Raw genomic sequence first — 19,207 nt, 5'->3', positions numbered from 1 at the left:
AGCCTTCAGGTGATTCGAGTTTCATGCTGCATTAAACAGCATGAATGCTGCAGTCTGCCATGACTGGGGACTCCAAGAATGCTGTTTGATAATTCACTCAGAGATTCAAATGTGTCCTACAACTTCCAAAAAAAATTTACAAAATGCAATAATCACAGGGTAAGTCTGAAGTACCAATTTCTCCAAGTCCTTATTATACTCCTGACATTGTGAAGCAATGCTAAGGTGAATTTTATATTAATCAGGGAATTACTTTTAATAAGTCAACAAATCATATTATTTGTTATGAAAGCTGTTTTTCTTAACTATCAAGTGAAACAAGAATTGCTGGGCACAATAATGATCTTTGCAACTCTGGCTGTTTCTGAAATACTCTCATTTCTATAACCATAGTTCCACTTCTACCTATTGAAACCATGGTGTTGCAGCTTTATTGGAAGTAACAGATATATTTCTGTTTAATTTAACTGTGTGCAGAGCTCTGGTTACATAGTTATTAGAAATCAAAAAAAATCTGAGAAGCCTTGTCAATTGAGACAAGCTTCACTTTATCTTCTGCTATTTTTCTGTTTCCTTACTCTTGCTTCATTTCCCATGTTCTTGCTAGTTTTTCCAAAATTCTTTCGTTTTACGATTTTGACATATTCCTTTTGCTTCTCAGTTTGATTGCTGCAACCATTGATTCATGATCATGAATGATTACATTCTCCAGCATTGACTGACATTTCTATTTCTTTACTCTTCCTAATGAAAATCAAATGTTTATAACATTCAAGAATGAATATTTGTCCCCAGGAGTCATACATCTGTTAACCCTAATCCGAACTATCCTGAGATTATAGTTCTTTTGGTTTACAAGAATCGGAATGTACTGAAGGAATAATTTATTTGGCAGTGTTTGAACTCGTAAATGGGCAACTCAAACAAACCTCAAGATCAAAGAAGTACCAAGGAGACAAATTCATTTTCTGATAAAACAACAGAAACATTACTATTCTGACACACACAGAGCAGACTTTCCTATGGGATTTGAGATCCTGACATTGGCACCAAATGGGATCCCTCGGCCCACTTTGTCAGCAGTTGCAATTTTCCAACAGACAGCCTCAGCGTCCTAATTGACCACCTGCTCATTTGCCATTTAAGGTTATTGGTCCAATCAGAGGCCTCATAGCTCTGCAGTCTCCACTGTAAAAATGTTAAAATGTATCTGCAATTTCCTACAGTTGCCGTCACTTGCAGGGGTGGTGGATTTGAAGACTTGTCCTTTAATGTAGTTCCATGTATTAGTAAGGATTGGTCTTTCTGAGACAACACTATCTTCAGAGACAAGAACTGATCCTTTATCTGCATGATCAGAACATTCAAACACTTCCAACTTACTGGAGAGTAACGATATGGAACTCAGTTTATTTTACGCACAGCACATGCCCTACATATACTTTTGGGCTCATTACTCACTCGGTGGTGTCTCCATTAAATATCTGGCCTACTTTTACATCCAAGGCAACTAAAATCTGCAAAATGTCTTGAGATTGAATGAATTAATTGGGCAGCATGCTGGCTCAGTGGTTAGCACTGCTGCCTCACAGTGCCAGGGTCCCAGGTTCAATTCCAGCCTTGGGCGACTGTCTGTGTGGAGTTTGCACATTCTCCCCGTGTCTGCGTGGATTTCCTCCAGGTGCTCCAGTTTCCTCCCACAGTCCAAAGATGTGCAGGTCAGGTGAATTGACCATGCTAAATTGTCTATAGTTGTTAGGTGCATTAGTCAGAGGGGGGGTGGGTCACTCTCCGGAGGATCGGTTGTTGGGCCGAAGGGCCTGTTTCCACACTGGAGGGAATCTAACCTAATCTAATGTTCTCTAACTACGTAACTCAACTTTACTTTTGGAGATGCCGGTGTTGGACTGGGGTGTACAAAGTTAAAAATCACACAACACCAGGTTATAGTCCAATAGGTTTAATTGGAAGCACACTAGCTTTCGGAGCGTCGCTTCTTCATCCGGTGGTAGTGGAGGGCTCAATCCTAACACACAATTTATAGCAAAACTTTAGAGTGTGATATTACTGAAATTATACATTGAAAAATTGAGTGTTAAGTCTTTCATCTGTTTGAATACAGTGATAGTTTCACTTCTTAAGAAGTGAGATAACGGAGTTTTACATGAATGCATGCAGTGTTTGAGCAAAGTACAATGTGACCCTGAAAGTACAAATTCACCCCACAAAATATGTGTGCATGTGGGTCTTTGTCTGTCTGTGTGTGTCTGTCTGAGTTGGGGGTTGAGTGTGTGTGTGTGTAGTAAGTGTAGAGTGTCTTAAGTCTATGAGGAGGTGCATGTGGGAGTGTGTGTGTCTGTAAGGGTGTGTGTGGGTGTCTGTGCGCGTGTCTGTGTATATGTGTATAGGAGTGTGTGTGTGTGTGTGTAGGCCTGTCTGTGTGTGTGTGTGTGTATAGTGCAATGGTGGTCACCTGTAATGTGACTTGAACCCAAGGTCCCGGTTGAGGCCCTCCCTATGGGTACCGAGCTTAGCTATCAGCCTCTGCTCGGCCACTTTTCACTGCTGCCTGTCCCGAAGTCCGCTTGGAGGATGGTCACCCGAAGGTCCGAGGTCGAATGTCCTGGGCCACTGAAGTGTTCCCCAACTGGGAGGGAACCCTCCTGTCTGTTGATTGTTGTGCGGTGCTCATTCATCCGTTGTTGTAGCCTTTGCTCGGTTTCCCCAATATACCATGCCTCAGGGCATCCTTGCCTGCAACGTATAAGATAGACAACATTGGCTGAGTCACATGAGAGCCTGCCATGTACAAGGTGGGAGGTGTCCCCACCTGTAATGGTGGTATTAAACATGGGGACACCTCCCACCTTGTACATGGCAGGCTCTCAAGTGACTCAGCCAATGTTGTCTATCTTATACGTTGCAGGCAAGGATGCCCTGAGGCATGGTATATTGGGGAAACCGAGCAAAGGCTACAACAACGGATGAATGAGCACCGCACAACAATCAACAGACAGGAGGGTTCCCTCCCAGTTGGGGAACACTTCAGTGGCCCAGGACATTCGACCTCGGACCTTCAGGTGACCATCCTCCAAGGTGGACTTCGGGACAGGCAGCAGTGAAAAGTGGCCGAGCAGAGGCTGATAGCTAAGTTCGGTACCAATAGGGAGGGCCTCAACCGGGACCTTGGGTTCATGTCACATTACAGGTGACCACCATTGCACTATGCACTCTCACACGGACACACACAGAAACACATATACACACGGACGCGCGCGCAGACACCACACACACCCTTACAGACACAAACACTCCCACACTCACACATGCACCTCCTCACAGACTTAAGACACTCTACACTCACTACACACAGACGCATACACTTTCTCACATTCACAATCCCCAACCCAGACAGACACACACAGACAGACAGACAAAGATCCACATGCACACATATTTTGTGGGGTGAATTTGTACTTGCAGGATTACATTGTACTTTGCTCAAACACTGCATGCATTCATGTAAAACTCCGTTATCTCACTTTTTAGATTAGAATCAATCTAAACATCATGGCATAGACAGAGAACACGGGGCTAACACCTTCAACATATTGTCTAGCTATCACCATTGTTAACAGCTAACCTGAGAATGCAACTTTTTTAAAAAAAGGGGTTTTGTGATTTACACATGAAAGAAGTGTATTCATGGTATTCAAACAGATGAAAGACTTAACAATCAATTTTTCAATGTATAATTTCAGTTACATCACACTGTAAATTTTTGCTATAAATTTTGTGTTAGGATTGAGCCCTCCACTACCACCGGATGAAGGAGCAGCGCTCCGAAAGCTAGTGCTTCCAATTAAACCTGTTGGACTATAACCTGGTTTTCATCTTTACTTTGATATTGCACAATCCTTCGATCTATATTTAATTACCCTCCACCCCCCAACTCTACTTGAAGACTTTGCTGAGCCTTATTTTCCCGCTTCCAACTCTCAGAGCTGTTATTAATTTTCCGCATCTCACTTGAACTGTTGCAGATATCACTGTCAGCTGCTACCTGTGCATCTATTCACCTTCATCTTCTGCCCTCTGCTGGTTTCACTCTCAAATATTGCCTGAACAGTGAGCTTTTCTATAACAAAGTGAACCTTAAAATTATCATTTACCATCATAAGCGATAAAGGGTTAATTAGTCTCAACTGAAATCTTTCACAATGAGCAGAAAAACTGAGCTCTACTGACAAAACTGGCAAGTCATGTCCAGCAGAATGTGACAGATAGCTCATGGAGACAAGGATCAAAGACATTTTCTCTGCCCAATCCAGGTCAACGATGTGGATGTACGAACCAAATGTTAGACTTCTGAGTTTATTGATGGCACAAAATGAGGTGGGAATATGAGTAGTGAGGAACGTGCAAAGATTTCGCTGCTCCTCGGATGCTGCCTGAACTGCTGTGCTCTTCTAGCACCACTAATCCAGAATCTGGTTTCCAGCATCTGCAGTCATTGTTTTTACCACATGCAAAGACCTGATGAGGGGATTTAAATAGGCTAACTGAGTGCAAGATGATGGCAGGTGGGTTATAACACAGAAATATGAAAAACCTGATATGAAAAACAAACTCCCTGTATTTCTTAAATTGTCGGAGAAGTGTTGATACTCAAAAGAACCAGAATGTCCTTGTTGATAAGCCCATGGAAGCTAAAATGTAGGTCTGGAAATTAATTAAGAAGGCAACTAGAATGTTGGAACTAAGAGTCAGACTCAAAAGGTTAACTCTGTTTTTCTCTAATCAAATGCTTTTAGACCTAATGAGTTTCTCAAGCAGTTTGTAATCAACCTGTTCAAAGATTATATTATACAAGCATGTTGCTGGGGTTGAAATATAGGGAGAGGCTGACTAGGCTGTGGCTATCTTCCTTGGAATGCCGGAGGCTGAGGGGAGATCTTATAGAGCTTTATAAAATCATGATGGAAATGGATAGGGTAAATAGTCAAGGTCTTTTCCCAAAGCTGGGGAGCCCAAAATAGACAGCATAGGTTTAAGGTGAGAGGGGAAAGATTTAAAAGGGACCTAATTGGCAACAGTTTCACACAGGGTGGTGCATGTGTTGAATAAGCTGCCAGAGGAAGTGGTGGAGATTGATATAATTACAACATTTAAGAGGCATCTGGATGGGTATATGACAAGGGAGGGCTTAGAAGGATATGGGCCAAATGCTGGCAAATGGGATGAGATTAATTTAGGATATCTGGTTGGCATAGACGAGTTGGACTAAGGGTTTCAAATCTGTCCATCCCTAAGACTCTATGACTCTGGAGAAACAAGGATATGAATCTGGGCCTCCTGATCTATAGGCAGGGACATTACTAATGTGCCACAAGGGCCCCTGCTTTTAAATGGTATGTTGGCTTTAAGAAAAGGGTTTGAGCAGAAGACTATAAAAGTCTTCCTGAAATTGTACAGAGATTGCACCTGAGCTGTTGTATTCAGTTTTGGTTTCCTTACCTAAAGAAGGATAAATCTGCCATTGAAGGTGGGAGGCTGGAATGATTCCTGCGATGATGACTGTGTCTTGGGAAGGTGGGAGTCTCTAAGGAGTGAATGACGATACTGGGCCTGTCTTCTCCATAGTTTAGAATAATAGTGTGATTTATTTGAACCTTAGAAAATGCTTTGAGGGATTGACAGCACAGGTACAGGAAGGATGTATTCCCTTGGCTGGAGTATTTAACATCAGGAGAAAAGGTCCAGAATAAGTGACAAATGATTTAGGACTGAGATGAGGAGGAATTTCTTGACTCAGACTGTGGTGAATTTTTGGGATTGTTCATCTTAGAAAACTGTGGAGTAAACTTAAGCAGTGTCCCTGGAGATTAGATTAGATTACTCAGTGTGGAAACAGGCCCTTCGGCCCAACAAGTCCACACCGCCCCGCCGAAGCGCAACCCACCCATACCCCTACATGTACCCCTTACCTAACACCTACGGGCAATTTAGCATGGCCAATTCACCTGACCTGCACATCTTTGGACTGTGGGAGGAAACCGGAGCACCCGGAGGAAACCCATGCAGACACGGGGAGAACGTGCAAACTCCACACAGCCTGAGGCGGGAATTGAACCCGGGTCTCTAGCACTGTGAGGCAGCAGTGCTAACCACTGTACCACCGTGCCGCCCACTAAGATATTTTGAGAACATGCTGTGAGGCCGGTGATAATAATGAGTTGGTCTGCCTTGGGGGTTCCATGAAAAGATTTTAAGAAATGGCTTGTCTCCAGCTGTTAGCCACAGAGCTGCTAAGGATCAACATTTCCTTCACCTGAGGTGATGTCCTAAATAATTGGTACAAGTCCAGATTTGGGGCAGGTAGAACTGGTCAGCATTGTGCTAAATTATACCCAAATGCCAATTTCTACTCCATTTGGCGAAATTACATGAAACTGTCTAAGAGTTGGGAGGTCATGTTGCGACTTACAGGACATTGGTTAGCCCACTTTTGGAATATTGTGGGCAATTCTAGTCTCCCTCCTAATGAAAGGATGTTGTGAAACCTGAAAGAGTTCAGAAGAAATTTACAAGGATGTTGCCAGGGTTGGAGGGTTTGAGCTCTGGGAAGAGGCTGAATAGGCTGAAGTTGATTTCCATGGAGTGTCGGAGGCTGAAACGTGACCCTATAGAGGTTTACAAGATCATAAGGGGCATAGATAGGATAAACAGACAAGGTCTTTTCCCTGTGTTAGGGGAGTCCAGAACTGGAAGGCACAGGTTTAACGTGAGGAGAAGGATTTAAAAGTGACTTTTTCACGCAGACGGTAGTGCGTGTATGGAATGAGCCGTCAGGGGAAGTGATGGAGGTTGGTACAATTTACAACATTTAAAAGGCATCTGGATGGGCATATGAGTAGGAAGGTTTCGAGGGATATGGGCCAAGTGCTGGCAAATGGGGCTAGATTTATTTAGGATACCTGAGTCGAGAGTGTATGCCGGAAAAGCACAGCAATTCAGGTAGCATCCGAGGAGCAGGAGAATCGACATTTCGGGCAAGAGCCCTTCATCAGCTCTTGCCCGAAACATCAATTCTTCTGTTCCTTGGATGCTGCCTGACCTCTGTGCTTTTCCAGCACCACACTCTCGACTCTGATCTCCAGCATCTGCAGTCTGCACTTTCTCCCTATTTAGGATATCTGGTAGGCATGGACAAGTTGGACTGAAGGGTCTGTTTCTGTGCTGTACATCTCTCTGACTCTATGGCACTGCTGCCTCACTGCACCAAGGGCCTGGCTTCAATTCCAGCTTCAGGCAACTGTCTGTGTGCAGTTTGAAGGCTCTCCCCATGTCTTTGTGGGTTTCTCTGGGAGTTCCAGTTTTCTCCCACAGACAAGGGATGTGCAGGCTAGGTAGATTAGCCATAGCAAGTGTTGGGTTTTTGTGGTAGGATGGGTGTCGAGGTGGAATACTCTTTGGGCGATCTGTGTGGACTCAATGGCCAAATGACTTCTTTTCATACAGGAAGGTGTCTATGATTCAGTGAATTCTTGGTAATAACAGGAAATTAACAAAAGTAAGATGTTTACTCACCATTGTAACTTTTTCTTTGTCAGTCTGTGCTAAATCAGGTGTTTTTAGCTGCTCATTCTGCACCTTTATAACTTCAGACAGCTGTTTTTGAACAGCTGAATCAGATGTAGCCTCTTCAGACTTCATCACCTTTATTGCTGTTTCCTCTTTTTCAATTACTGGCTCTAATTTCTTTGGTGCAGCAGTTTCTTCCACTTGTTTAACAGCATCTTCTTTTGCCACTGGCTCTGGTGGAAGCTTCTGATCTTCATCTGTTGCAAACTTCTGTTTTGTGATTTGTTTTGTAACTTTCAAATCCTGATCCAAAGATGTCTCCTGTTTGACCACAGTTGGAGCTTCTATTGGTTTGGCAGCAGGTTTTACTGCCATTTCCTTTGTTTCTGCATCTTTTCGAGCAGTTGTCATAAGGCTTACCTTTTCTGGCTGCATTTCGTTTGTCTGAGGAATAGTTGGTTGGTCTGCTGAAGGCTTTGAAGGACCTGCAGAAGATGGATCTTTCTGAGATTGCTTGGGTCCAGGCTGAGCAGGAACAGTTTGCTTCGGTTTTGAGATTGGATGGGGAGGTGGCATTTTCCCAAGGTCTCCAAGTTGTCCACTTAGTGCTCGTTGTGTTTGGCAGGTCAAACACAGCCATTCCTGGACCTAAAATATACAAACATTGTTTAAATGAAAATATGTATCTTGTTTCATCAGTTCAATCACTGGACATTTTTTTAAAAACATTTTTATAGCACAGAACACAAAATCCATCAAAATAAATGGTTGCAATTTCTTATTTTAATCAGATGCTAGTCCATAACACACAATTCAGCAAATAAATTCCTCATTGATGGATTCCTAGGGTGAATTTTCCTTTCCTAAAACTTGATGTATTCTCAATTTCTGAAGTGGCAAAAACCAGAAAACTGCTTGTTGACTTTGAAACCTTTGTTATACAAAAATCTTTATACAGCAATTTTCAGAAAAGGCAAAAATAATTACATTATTTTCTAACATTTTTTCTTAAAAAGTCCCACTTTCAGAACACCCATTGTACTGGCCATCAACATAAAAGAATAATCAGACATTGTGTATCCTGAAATGCCTGTCAGTGCTGTCAAAGAATGCATTTATATTTTGTGAAAATATTAGGCTCGTTTGCCCAGTAAATAAAATAATTGGAGATCTGTTAGAAACAAACCAGGAAACGTAATCATCATTATAAAACATGCATCATGTTAATCCATGCAGCTTTTACAGCAGATGTTATTTTATCATTATTAGTTACCTCCTAATTTTTAATTCAATTTGTATGAAAGATTGAGCAATAACTTCTATAACCTTAACACTATAATATCTCATGTCCATTTGGTACTTTACCCTTCGTTACCTCATTGCATTGCTTTCAGAAAGAGGTCCAAAATCACACCAAGCTATAGTCCAACAGATTTATTTGAAAACACTAGCTTTTGGAGGGCTGCTCCTTCATCAGGTGCTAGTGAGAGAGGAAGACCTTCGACACAGAATGTATAAGGAAAAGATCAAAGGGTCATACGACTCATGCAAACAATTGATGACTCTTAAATCTTTTATCAGTGAGAATAGAGGAGCAGGTTTTGATTGATTAATATGCAAATCCCAAAATTTATTTCAAATCACTACCCCGAGATAATTTAAGATGCATTCAATAAAAAGGAGGTGACACCTCTGGTCAGACAATGTATTTGACGCATGAGGTCTTGTTTGGAGTCTGTCTGTATTTTAACCTGGAGTCAGACTGGTTTTATTTCCAAAGTAGGAGTTTATAAAATGTCACATTGATTGATTGCCTACAAATTGTGTGCTTTTTGAACAAAATCGAATGTATCTGCAAATGGAAATTCACCCCCCCCCCCAAGATTTATATGTGTGTGCACGTGTATGTGTGTGTGTGTGTGTGTGTGTGTGTGTGAGAGAGAAAGTGTGTGTTAGTATGTTTGAGAGAGTGTGTGAGGGAGTCTATGCAACTGAGAGAGTGTGCGTGAGTGAGAGTGGATATTTGTGTGAGAGAGAGTGTGAGTCTATATCATACACTGTCATGTACATGGTGGGTGATGTCTTCACGTGTAATGATCGTATCGATGCCGATGCTCTGACATGTCTTGCATAGGCTACCCTGACAGGGTTGTATGGTGTTGCAGTTGATGTAGTCCTGAAGGCTGGCAAGTTTGCTGTGAACAATGGTCTGTTTAAGGTTTGGTTCAGAAAGAGGAACATTTTCATTTTAAGAGCAAACATTCACTGAATTGAGTTGCAAATATGTGAGAAATGCTGTTCACTTCTCTGAACTACTGGAGCTGATCTCCTCAGTTCTATGTAGAAGGCAACTGTTCCCTGCAAGAAAGGAAGAGGAGATGGGCTAGCTCTGTGAATAAAAGATAAGATCAGTACAATATTGAGAAATAAACTTGGTTCAAAAGATCAAGATGTCAAGTCGATTTGAATGGAGATAGAAATAGTCAAGAAGATAACAGAGGGAGTAGATTGTGGACGGCACGGTGGCACAGTGGTTAGCACTGCTGCCTCACAGTGCCAGAGACCCGGGTTCAATTCCCGCCTCAGGCGACTGACTGTGTGGAGTTTGCACGTTCTCCCCGTGTCTGCGTGGGTTTCCTTCGGGTGCTCCGGTTTCCTCCCACAGTCCAAAGATGTGCAGGTCAGGTGAATTGGCCATGCTAAATTGCCTGTAGTGTTAGGTAAAGGGGTAAATGTACGGGAAAGGGTGGGTTACGCTTTGGCGGGTCGGTGTGGACTTGTTGGGCCGAAGGGCCTGTTTCCACACTGTAAGTAATCTAATCTAATTGTCAGCCCCATAATGGAGCTGGAGACTAAGACAAAGAAAATGCAAGGAAATGACCTGGGCTTGAAATAAAGACACCACAATAATCAGGGTTTGTGCAAATAGTACACTTCACAGACTTGTCAAGCAGCAGCCTGACACAGTCATGTTGATAGAATTACATCTTACACACAATGTTCCAGACACCATTGTTATCCCTGGATATGTCCTGCCACATTGTCAGGACAGACCCAGTGGAGGTGGCAGCACAGTGGTATACGATTGGAGGAGAGTTGCCCTGGGAGTCCTCAACATTGTCTTTGGACCTCATGAAGTCTCATGGCATCAGGTTAAACATGAGAAAGGAAACCGCCTGCTGATTACCAAGTACTATCTTACATTGGCTGATGACTCTGTGCTACCCGATATTGAACAACATTTAGAGGAAGCACTGGGGGCAGCAATAATACAGATGGGGCGGTGGGGGGGTGAAGATTTTAATGTGCTCCACCAAGGGAAGCTATCAGCAGCACTACTGATTGAGCTGGTCAAGTCCTAAAAGACATAGCTGCTACACTGGGTCTGTAGCAGGTGATGAGCGAGCCAACACGAGGGAAAAACATACTTGACATCATCCTTCTTAATCTGCCTACTGCTATATCATCTATCCATGAGTGTATAGTAAAAGTGACCACTGCACAGTCTTTGTGTAATTGAAGTCCCACCTTCACATTGAAAATATCCTCCATCATATTGTGTACCACTATCACTGTGCTAAATGGGACCGAGTTCAAACAAACCTAGCACTCACAACTGGGCATCCATGAGGCAGCAGGGAAGTGGGCTGCCCTCCTGATTGATTCAGCAATAAATCCTGAGATTATTCTAACACTGGTTTATTTAAACTTATACATGGATGTAGGACTCATCATACAGTGTTGTATTTATTTCCCAATCATTTCAAACAACCGTTGATATTCTTTTTTGCAATATTACAGTTACCCATCGCAACACCTTAACTTTTTAGGGTTTTTCTATATGTCCAAATTAAATACAAAGAATCACACCCACGTAAATATGTTCAGCACGCTCTCAGACAGTACACTCCAGACCCTAACCACTCAAGTGATCCTGCCTCCCCCACACCCTCAGTACATTCCAGACCCTCACTGCTCAAGTGCATCTACCTCTCCCACACTCTCAGTATATTCCAGTCCCATAACACTCGAGTGACATTCCTGATGAAGGGTTTACGCTTGAAACATTGACGCTCCTGCTCGTTGGATGCTGCCTGACCTGCTGTGTTTTTCCAGCGCCACACTTTACGACTTTGACTCTCCAGCATCTGCAGTCCTCACTTTCTTCCACTTGAGTGAACCTGCCTCCACACACACTCAGACAGTGCAGTCCAGACCCTAACCACTTGTGTTGTGCAAAACATTTTCCTTCAATGTTGTCATTGCTCCTTCTGCTAATCAACTTAAACTTGTGTCCACTTATTCTCGATCCTTTCGCTAATGGGAACAGTTTATTTCTATTGATTCTGTTTGGACTAGTCATGATTTTTGACATTTTGATGTGATTTCCTCTCAGCCCTCTTCTCCAAGAGGAATAATCCCAGCTTCTCCAATCTATTTTAAATCTGAAATTACTCATCCCTGAAACTGTTCTTATGAACCTCTCCTGCACTTTGTTCAATGCATTTGCATTCCTTCCTCAAACGTAATGTCTGAATCTGGATGCAATCCTCCAAGTGAAGCTAAGCTACTGTCTTTCATTTTTCAGGATAACCTCCTTGCCTGTGTACTCTATGGTGCTATTATTAAAGGCCATGGAATAGTCTGGTTAATGAACCATGCTCTCAACCTACCATGTTCAATGGCTAGTGTAAGTACACAACTATATCCCTCTGCTCTTGTACTCATAGAATTTCTAGAGTGTGAAAACGGGTTCTTCAACCCAACACTGATCCTCCGAAGAGCAACCCACCCAGACTCAGTCCCCTACTGCTCTACATTTACCCCTGACTAATGTCCCTGACCACCAGGGGTAATTGAGCATGGCCAATTCACCTACCCTGCATATCTTTGAGCTTTGAGAGGAAACCGGAGCACCCGGAGGAAACCCACACAGACACTGGAGAATGTGCAAACTCCACCCACCCAATCGCCCGAGGCTGGAACTGAACCTGGGTCTCCGGCGCTGTGAGGCAGCAGTGCTAACCACTGAGCCACCGGGCTGCCCACAGTGATGATAGCTATACCTTTGATTTTCAATAGTATCGCCATACTTTTGCATTTCACATTTATCCACTTTGAATTTCATCTACCACATGTCCATGCATTCACTATCCTTTTGAAGTTCTAAACTTCAGCACTAGCCTCCTCACAGTCCACAATGATTCGCAATTTTGATTCTCCTTATTTGAAACTGTGCCCCATACACAAAGGTATCAATCATTATTGCATATCAGAAAAAGCAGAGGTCTCAACATTGACTCCAAAGGAACTGCACCACATAACCGCTGGAAATAAAAAAGTCCCCAATAATCCTCCCTGCCTTCTGTCACATAGACACTTTGTATCCTTGTTGCCACTGTTCCTTTTATTCCATAAGCTATAATTTTTTAATCAAGTCTCTCTGTGGCATTGTATCAAATACCTTCTGTAAGTCTACGAACATCTCATCAACAGTAATACCTCTGTCAATGCTTTCTGCTATCTTTTTACAAAAGAAAGCTCCATAAAGTTAGCCATTACATGAATTTAGCTGCCTGTCTTTATTCATATGCTCAGTTTACTTCTTATTTGCTTTTTCCCTAACCCTCTGAACCTTCTTTGTTCAGGCTGGTCCTCAGCTGAATTTTTTTACCTGACATCTGATATAAGGGCATTTTTTTATTTTTCACTTTAATTTCTATCTCTTTCACAAACATATGAATAAGGAGCAAAAGTAAGTCATTTGATCCATCAATAAATTCATGGCTAAACTGTTTGTATAGCAAATTTCATGTTCCCATCCTGAGAACTCTGGCTTTTTATGGCCTATCTTTCCCTTTTGTAGGAATATACCTTGATTCATCCAGAAATAAGTCCTTTTTGAAGGTAGCCATTTATTTACCACTTTTCCTGGCAAGGTTTCAACCTTTATTCTGTCAAGAACCATTCTAAATATCTTGAAGTTGGCTTTCCCCCATTTCATTATTTGCACTCTGGATTGTGATGCCTGTTTTCCTGTTGTTGGTCTAAACCTTATGATATAATGAGGACTGTCCCTAAATGTTCCCCCACTGACACTCAATCTAATTGGATGATGTGGCCAATCTCGCAGTTCCTTTTTCTCTTTGAACTGGAAACATGCTGTAGAACGTTCTCCTGAATACACTCTAGGAAGTCTTGCCCCTCTCTGCCCTCAGTAAGAGATTACTGAAGAGATTACCTTAAGGAAGGTGCTGGAAATAGCAGTCCCAAAGGATCTAGCAGCTAAGGAGGCTCAACAGCTAAGCTTGACCATGAGAGTTAACAAAGTGATGGCTCTGAGAAGAATACCAATGTAGACTCAAAACTAACATTTGTGAGGAAGAAAAAGGTCACACATCAGCAAATTACTGCTATAAAAAAGATGTATGCAGAAACTGCAGCTGAAAATGACACATTAAATAGGGGTGTTTCAGGAAGGAATATGAAATACACACAGCAAAAGTACAGAAACTGATTAGTGGGAAGAAAATCTACACAGTACAGAAGAGGCATGAGAAATGTCCACTCTCTGTCTAAAGAGGATATATTATTACACATACTGACCATTGCTGATAACACCAACCAATAATAGGTTACTCCCTTACTGAATGACAAATGGTTAAGAATAGAAGTGGACACCAGAGTGATGGTTCCATTAAAACCTGAAATTGTGTGTCAGAAGCAGCTGAAAATTTTACTAAAAACATAAACAGGTGAAGTGGTGCCTTTAAGGGCAGTATCAGTATGAACATTCAGTTATTCAGATTTGTCCTCAAATATTACCAAAGGAAATTTTCAAGCTTTATTGGGAAGAACATAGAACATAGAAGAATACAGCGCAGTACAGGCCCTTCGGCCCTCGATGTTGCGCCGATCCAAGCCCACCTAACCTACACTAGCCCACTATCCTCCATATGCCTATCCAATGCCCGCTTAAATGCCCATAATGAGGGAGAGTCCACCACTGCTACTGGCAGGGCATTCCATGAACTCACGACTCGCTTAGTAAAGAACCTATCCCTAACATCTGTCCTATACCTACCCCCCCTTAATTTAAAGCTATGCCCCCTTGTAATAGCTGACTCCATACGAGGAAAAAGATACTCCCTGTCGACCCTATCTAAACCCCTAATCATCTTATACACCTCTATCAAGTCACCCCTAAACCTTTTTTTCTCCAATGAAAACAACCCCAAGTGCCTCAGCCTTTCCTCATACGATCTTTCTACCATACCAGGCAACATCCTGGTAAACCTCCTCTGCACCCGTTCCAGTGCCTCCACATCCTTCCTATAGTATGGCGACCAAAACTGCACACAATACTCCAGATGTGGCCGCACCAGAGTCTTATACAACTGCAACATGACCTCAGTACTCCGGAACTCAATTCCTCTACCAATAAAAGCCAGTACGCCATATGCCTTCTTCACCGCACAACTCCTCTGACTTTCGTATGATCCGCAAACTTGCTCACCCAACCTTCTAACCCCTCTTCCAGGTCATTTATAAAAATGACAAACGTCGATGGTCCCAAAACAGATCCTTGCGGAACACCGCTAGTGACGGCACTCCATGAAGAAACTTTGCCATCAACTACTACCCTCTGTCTTCTTCCTGCCAGCCAACTCCTAATCCAAACCTCCAACTCACCCTCAATGCCATAGCTCCGTATTTTTTGCAGTAGTCTACCATGGGGAACCTTATCAAACGCCTTACTAAAATCCATATATACCACATCTACCGCTTTCCCCTCATCAACCTCCTTTGTCACCTTTTCAAAGAATTCAATAAGGTTTGTGAGGCACGACCTGCCCTTCACAAACCATGCTGACTATCCTTGATCACATTGTTCCTATCCAGATGTTCATAAATCCTATCCCTTACAATTCTCTCTAAGGCTTTGCCCACAACAGAAGTGAGACTCACCGGCCTATAGTTACTAGGGTTATCCCTACTCCCCTTCTTGTACAAGGGAACCACATTTGCTATCCTCCAATCTTCTGGCACTACTCCTGTAGACAACGAGGACATAAAAATTAAGGCCAATGGCTCTGCAATCTCCTCCCTTGCTTCCCAGAGAATCCTAGGATAAATGCCATCAGGCCCAGGGGACTTATCTATTTTCACCCTTTCCAGAATTTCCAACACCTCTTCTCTACATACCTCAAAGCCATCCATTCTACGTAATTGTGACTCAGTACTCACATTGACAACAATGTCCTGTTCCTGATTGAATACTGACGAAAAGTATTCATTCAGTGTCTCCCCAATCTCTTCAGCCTCCACACGCAACTTCCCACTACTATCCTTGACTGGACCTATTCCTACCCTAGTCATTCTTTTATTCCTGAGTGGAGAAAATTAAACTCCACTGGGCTGAAGTAAATCCCCTTTCAATGTTTTGGTCTCATCTGGTTTCTGCAGCAGAAGTCCATAGTTGTAGCAATTCCTGGGTGAAGAGATCTTATTCTGGATGAGGGATGCAGAATGTTCTCTGGGGATTTCAGTGTCCACCACCAAGAGTAGCTCAGTACAGTCTGTTCTGATATAACATGATAGTGCGGTACCCATGTGATCCCGTATTATAAGAAAATCTCGTATTAGTAGCATTTAAACCAATGGTACCGGAACCGCACTGTAGCCAATACAGGAAAGGAAAACTCGTGTTCTGCAAATAACGATCTAAATTCTTCAATCGTATTATAGTCAATGTGCTTTGAAGAAACAGGGGCTATAGTAGAACTGGCTGTAGCAGCACTACTGAACAAGCTGGTCAAGTCCTCAAGGACTTTGCTGCTAGACTGGTGGTGAGGGGACCAAGCAGAGGGAAAAATATACTTGACCTCGTCCTTACCAACCTGCTGGCTGCAGATGCATTTGTCCATGACAGTATTAGTAAGAGTGAACACCACACAGTTCTTGTGGAGACCAAGTCCGACCTTCACATTGAGAATATTCTCCATTGTGTTGTGTGGCACTAAAACCGTACAAAGTCTATGTTCTGCCCTAAAGAGAGACTTCAAACAGATCTTGCAACTTAAGACTTGGACATCCATAGCACTTTGGATCATCAAAGCAGCAGAATCATAATTCTAGTCAATCTGCAACCTAATGGCCCAACATATTCCCTACTCAACCATTATCATGAAGCCAGCAGATAACCCTGGTTCAATGAATAATGCAGCACCAGGCACAACTAATAGTAAGGTGCAGCTAGAAAAATGTAGGTGACTTGAAAACTATACAGCAAGTAATAGGCAGAGCTAAGCAACTTCATAACCAGATAATTAGACATAAACTTTCCAGTCCTGCTACATCCAGTCATGAATGGTGGTGGTCAATTCAACAACTCAGAGTAGGAACAAGCTTCTCAAATATTCCCATCCTCAGCTGTTAGGGAGTACAGCAGATCAGTACAAAATATAAGGCTGAAGCATTTGCAACAATTGTCCATCTTAGTCTCCCCCATAGGTCCCCAGCATTACAGATACCAGGCTTCAGCCAATTTGATTCACTCCACCTGATATCGAGAAATGGCTAAAAGTACTAGGTGCTGCAAAAATTATGATTAGATTCCTGACAGTGTGGAAACAGGCCATTTGGCCCAGCAAGTCCACATTGACCCTCCAAAGAGTAACCCACCCAGACACATTCTCCAACCCTATATTTACCCCTGACTCATGTACCTAACACAATGGGCAATTTAGTACAGCTAATTCACCTAACCTGCATATCTTTTGACTGTGGGAGGAAACCCACACAGACACAAGGAGAATGAGCAAACTCCATACAGACAGTCACCTGAGGCAGGAATCAAACCCAGGTCCCTGGCACTGGGAGGCAATAGTGTTAACCACTGAGCCACCGTGCCGAACTATTATGAGTTCTGACAATGTTCCAGCAATAGTACTGAAAACTTGTGCTCCAGAAATTGCTGCTCCCCTAGCGAAGCTGTTCCATTAAAACTACAAGACTAGCATCTATCTGGAAATGTCAAAAATTACCCAGGTTTATCCTGCCCACAAAAATCAGAACAAATCTAACTTAACTAATGAGAACCCCATCATTATACTCTTGATTATTAGGAAAGTGATGGATGGTGTCATCAACAGTGCTGTCAAGCAGCATTTGCTCAGCAATAACCTGCTCAGTGACTCCCAATTTGGGTTCCACCAGGGCCATTCAGCTCCTGACCTCAGTACAGCCTTGGTTCAAACATGGACAATAGAGCTGAATTCCAGAGGGGAGGGGAGAGTGTCAGCCATTGACAACAAGGTCACAAGTGTGGTATCAAGAACCCAGAAAAACTGGAATCAATGAAAATTGGGGGAACCTGGGGCTGTGAGAGATCAGTCATCTCAGCTCCAGGACATCTCTTCAGGACTTTCTCTGGCTGGTATCTTGCACTCAACCATCTTCAGCTGCTTCATCAATGACGTTCCCTCCATCATAAGGCCAGAAGTGGGGATGTTCATTGTGCAAACATCAATGCTTAGCGCCATTTGTGACTCCTCAGGTGCTGAACCGGAGGGTCTTCACTTGAACCAGAGGGGTACTAATATCCTGGGTGGGAAATTTGCTAGTGCTATTCAGGTTGGTTTAAACTAGCTCAGCAGGGGGATGAGAATCAGAGGTGTGAATTAGATTTAGATTAGATTAGATTAGATTACTTACACTGTGGAAACAGGCCCTTCGGCCCAACAAGTCCACACCGACCCGCAAGTTTCACAGGTGTGCACAGGAGGATGAGAGTAGGAGGGCACGGACAGGATTTCACAGTCACAGAAATGTGGAGGCAGACAGCAAGCTGGTTTGAAGTGTGTCTACTTCAAAGCCAGAGGTATCTGGAATAAGGTAGGTGAGCTTGCAGTATGGATAGGTACCTGGGACTTCGATGTTGCGGACATTTCGGAGACATGGATAGAGCAAGGTGAGGAATGGATGTTGCAGGTTCCAGGGTTTAGATATTTCATTAAGATGATTCTCTGGGAAGCTAGGGAGGAGGTGTTGGAGCCTTTGGTTTTAATCTTTGAGTCATCATTGTCTACGGGTTTAGTAACAGAGGACTGGAGGATTGCAAATGTTGTGCCTTGTTCAAGAAGGGCAGTAGAGATAACCCAGGTAATTATAGACCAGTGAGCCTTACTTCTGTTGTAGGAAAGGTTTTGGAAAAGATTATAAGAGATAAGATTCATAATCATCAAGCAAGCAACAATTTGATTGCAGATAATCAACATGGTTTTATCAAGGGAAGGTCATGTCTCACAAACCTCAATGAGTTTTTTGAGAAGGTGACCAAACATATGGATGAGGGTAGGGCAGTTGACATGGTGTACATGGACTTCAGTAAAGCCTTTGCTAAGGTTCCACATGGTAGGCTGTTGGAGAAAATGCAGAGGCATGGAATTGAGGGTGATTTAACAGTTTGGATTAGAAACTGGCTTTCTGAAAAAAGGCAGCGAGTGGTGGTTGATGGAAAATATTCAGCCTGGAGTCTGGTTACTCCTGGTGTGCCACAAGGATCTGTTTTGGGACCACTGCTGTTTGTCCATAAGACCAGAAGACATAGGAGCGGAAGTAA

At 42.9% G+C, this 19,207-nt stretch overlaps 1 protein-coding gene across 1 annotated transcript in view; it reads right to left on the bottom strand.

Annotated features, from left to right (window-relative positions):
- pcloa (piccolo presynaptic cytomatrix protein a) overlaps nucleotides 1–19,207 on the bottom strand; it is a 568,528-nt gene that overhangs the window by 281,584 nt on the left and 267,737 nt on the right. The window contains exon 4 of the mRNA XM_043713231.1: nucleotides 7,591–8,232. Within this exon, the coding sequence (XP_043569166.1) occupies nucleotides 7,591–8,232 (642 nt within the window). The remainder of the gene's footprint in view (nucleotides 1–7,590; nucleotides 8,233–19,207) is intronic.

This window comes from Chiloscyllium plagiosum, chromosome 23 (genome assembly GCF_004010195.1).
Source record: "Chiloscyllium plagiosum isolate BGI_BamShark_2017 chromosome 23, ASM401019v2, whole genome shotgun sequence".
Classification (NCBI taxonomy): domain Eukaryota; kingdom Metazoa; phylum Chordata; class Chondrichthyes; order Orectolobiformes; family Hemiscylliidae; genus Chiloscyllium; species Chiloscyllium plagiosum.
This window is presented reverse-complemented; position numbering and strand designations above follow the sequence as displayed.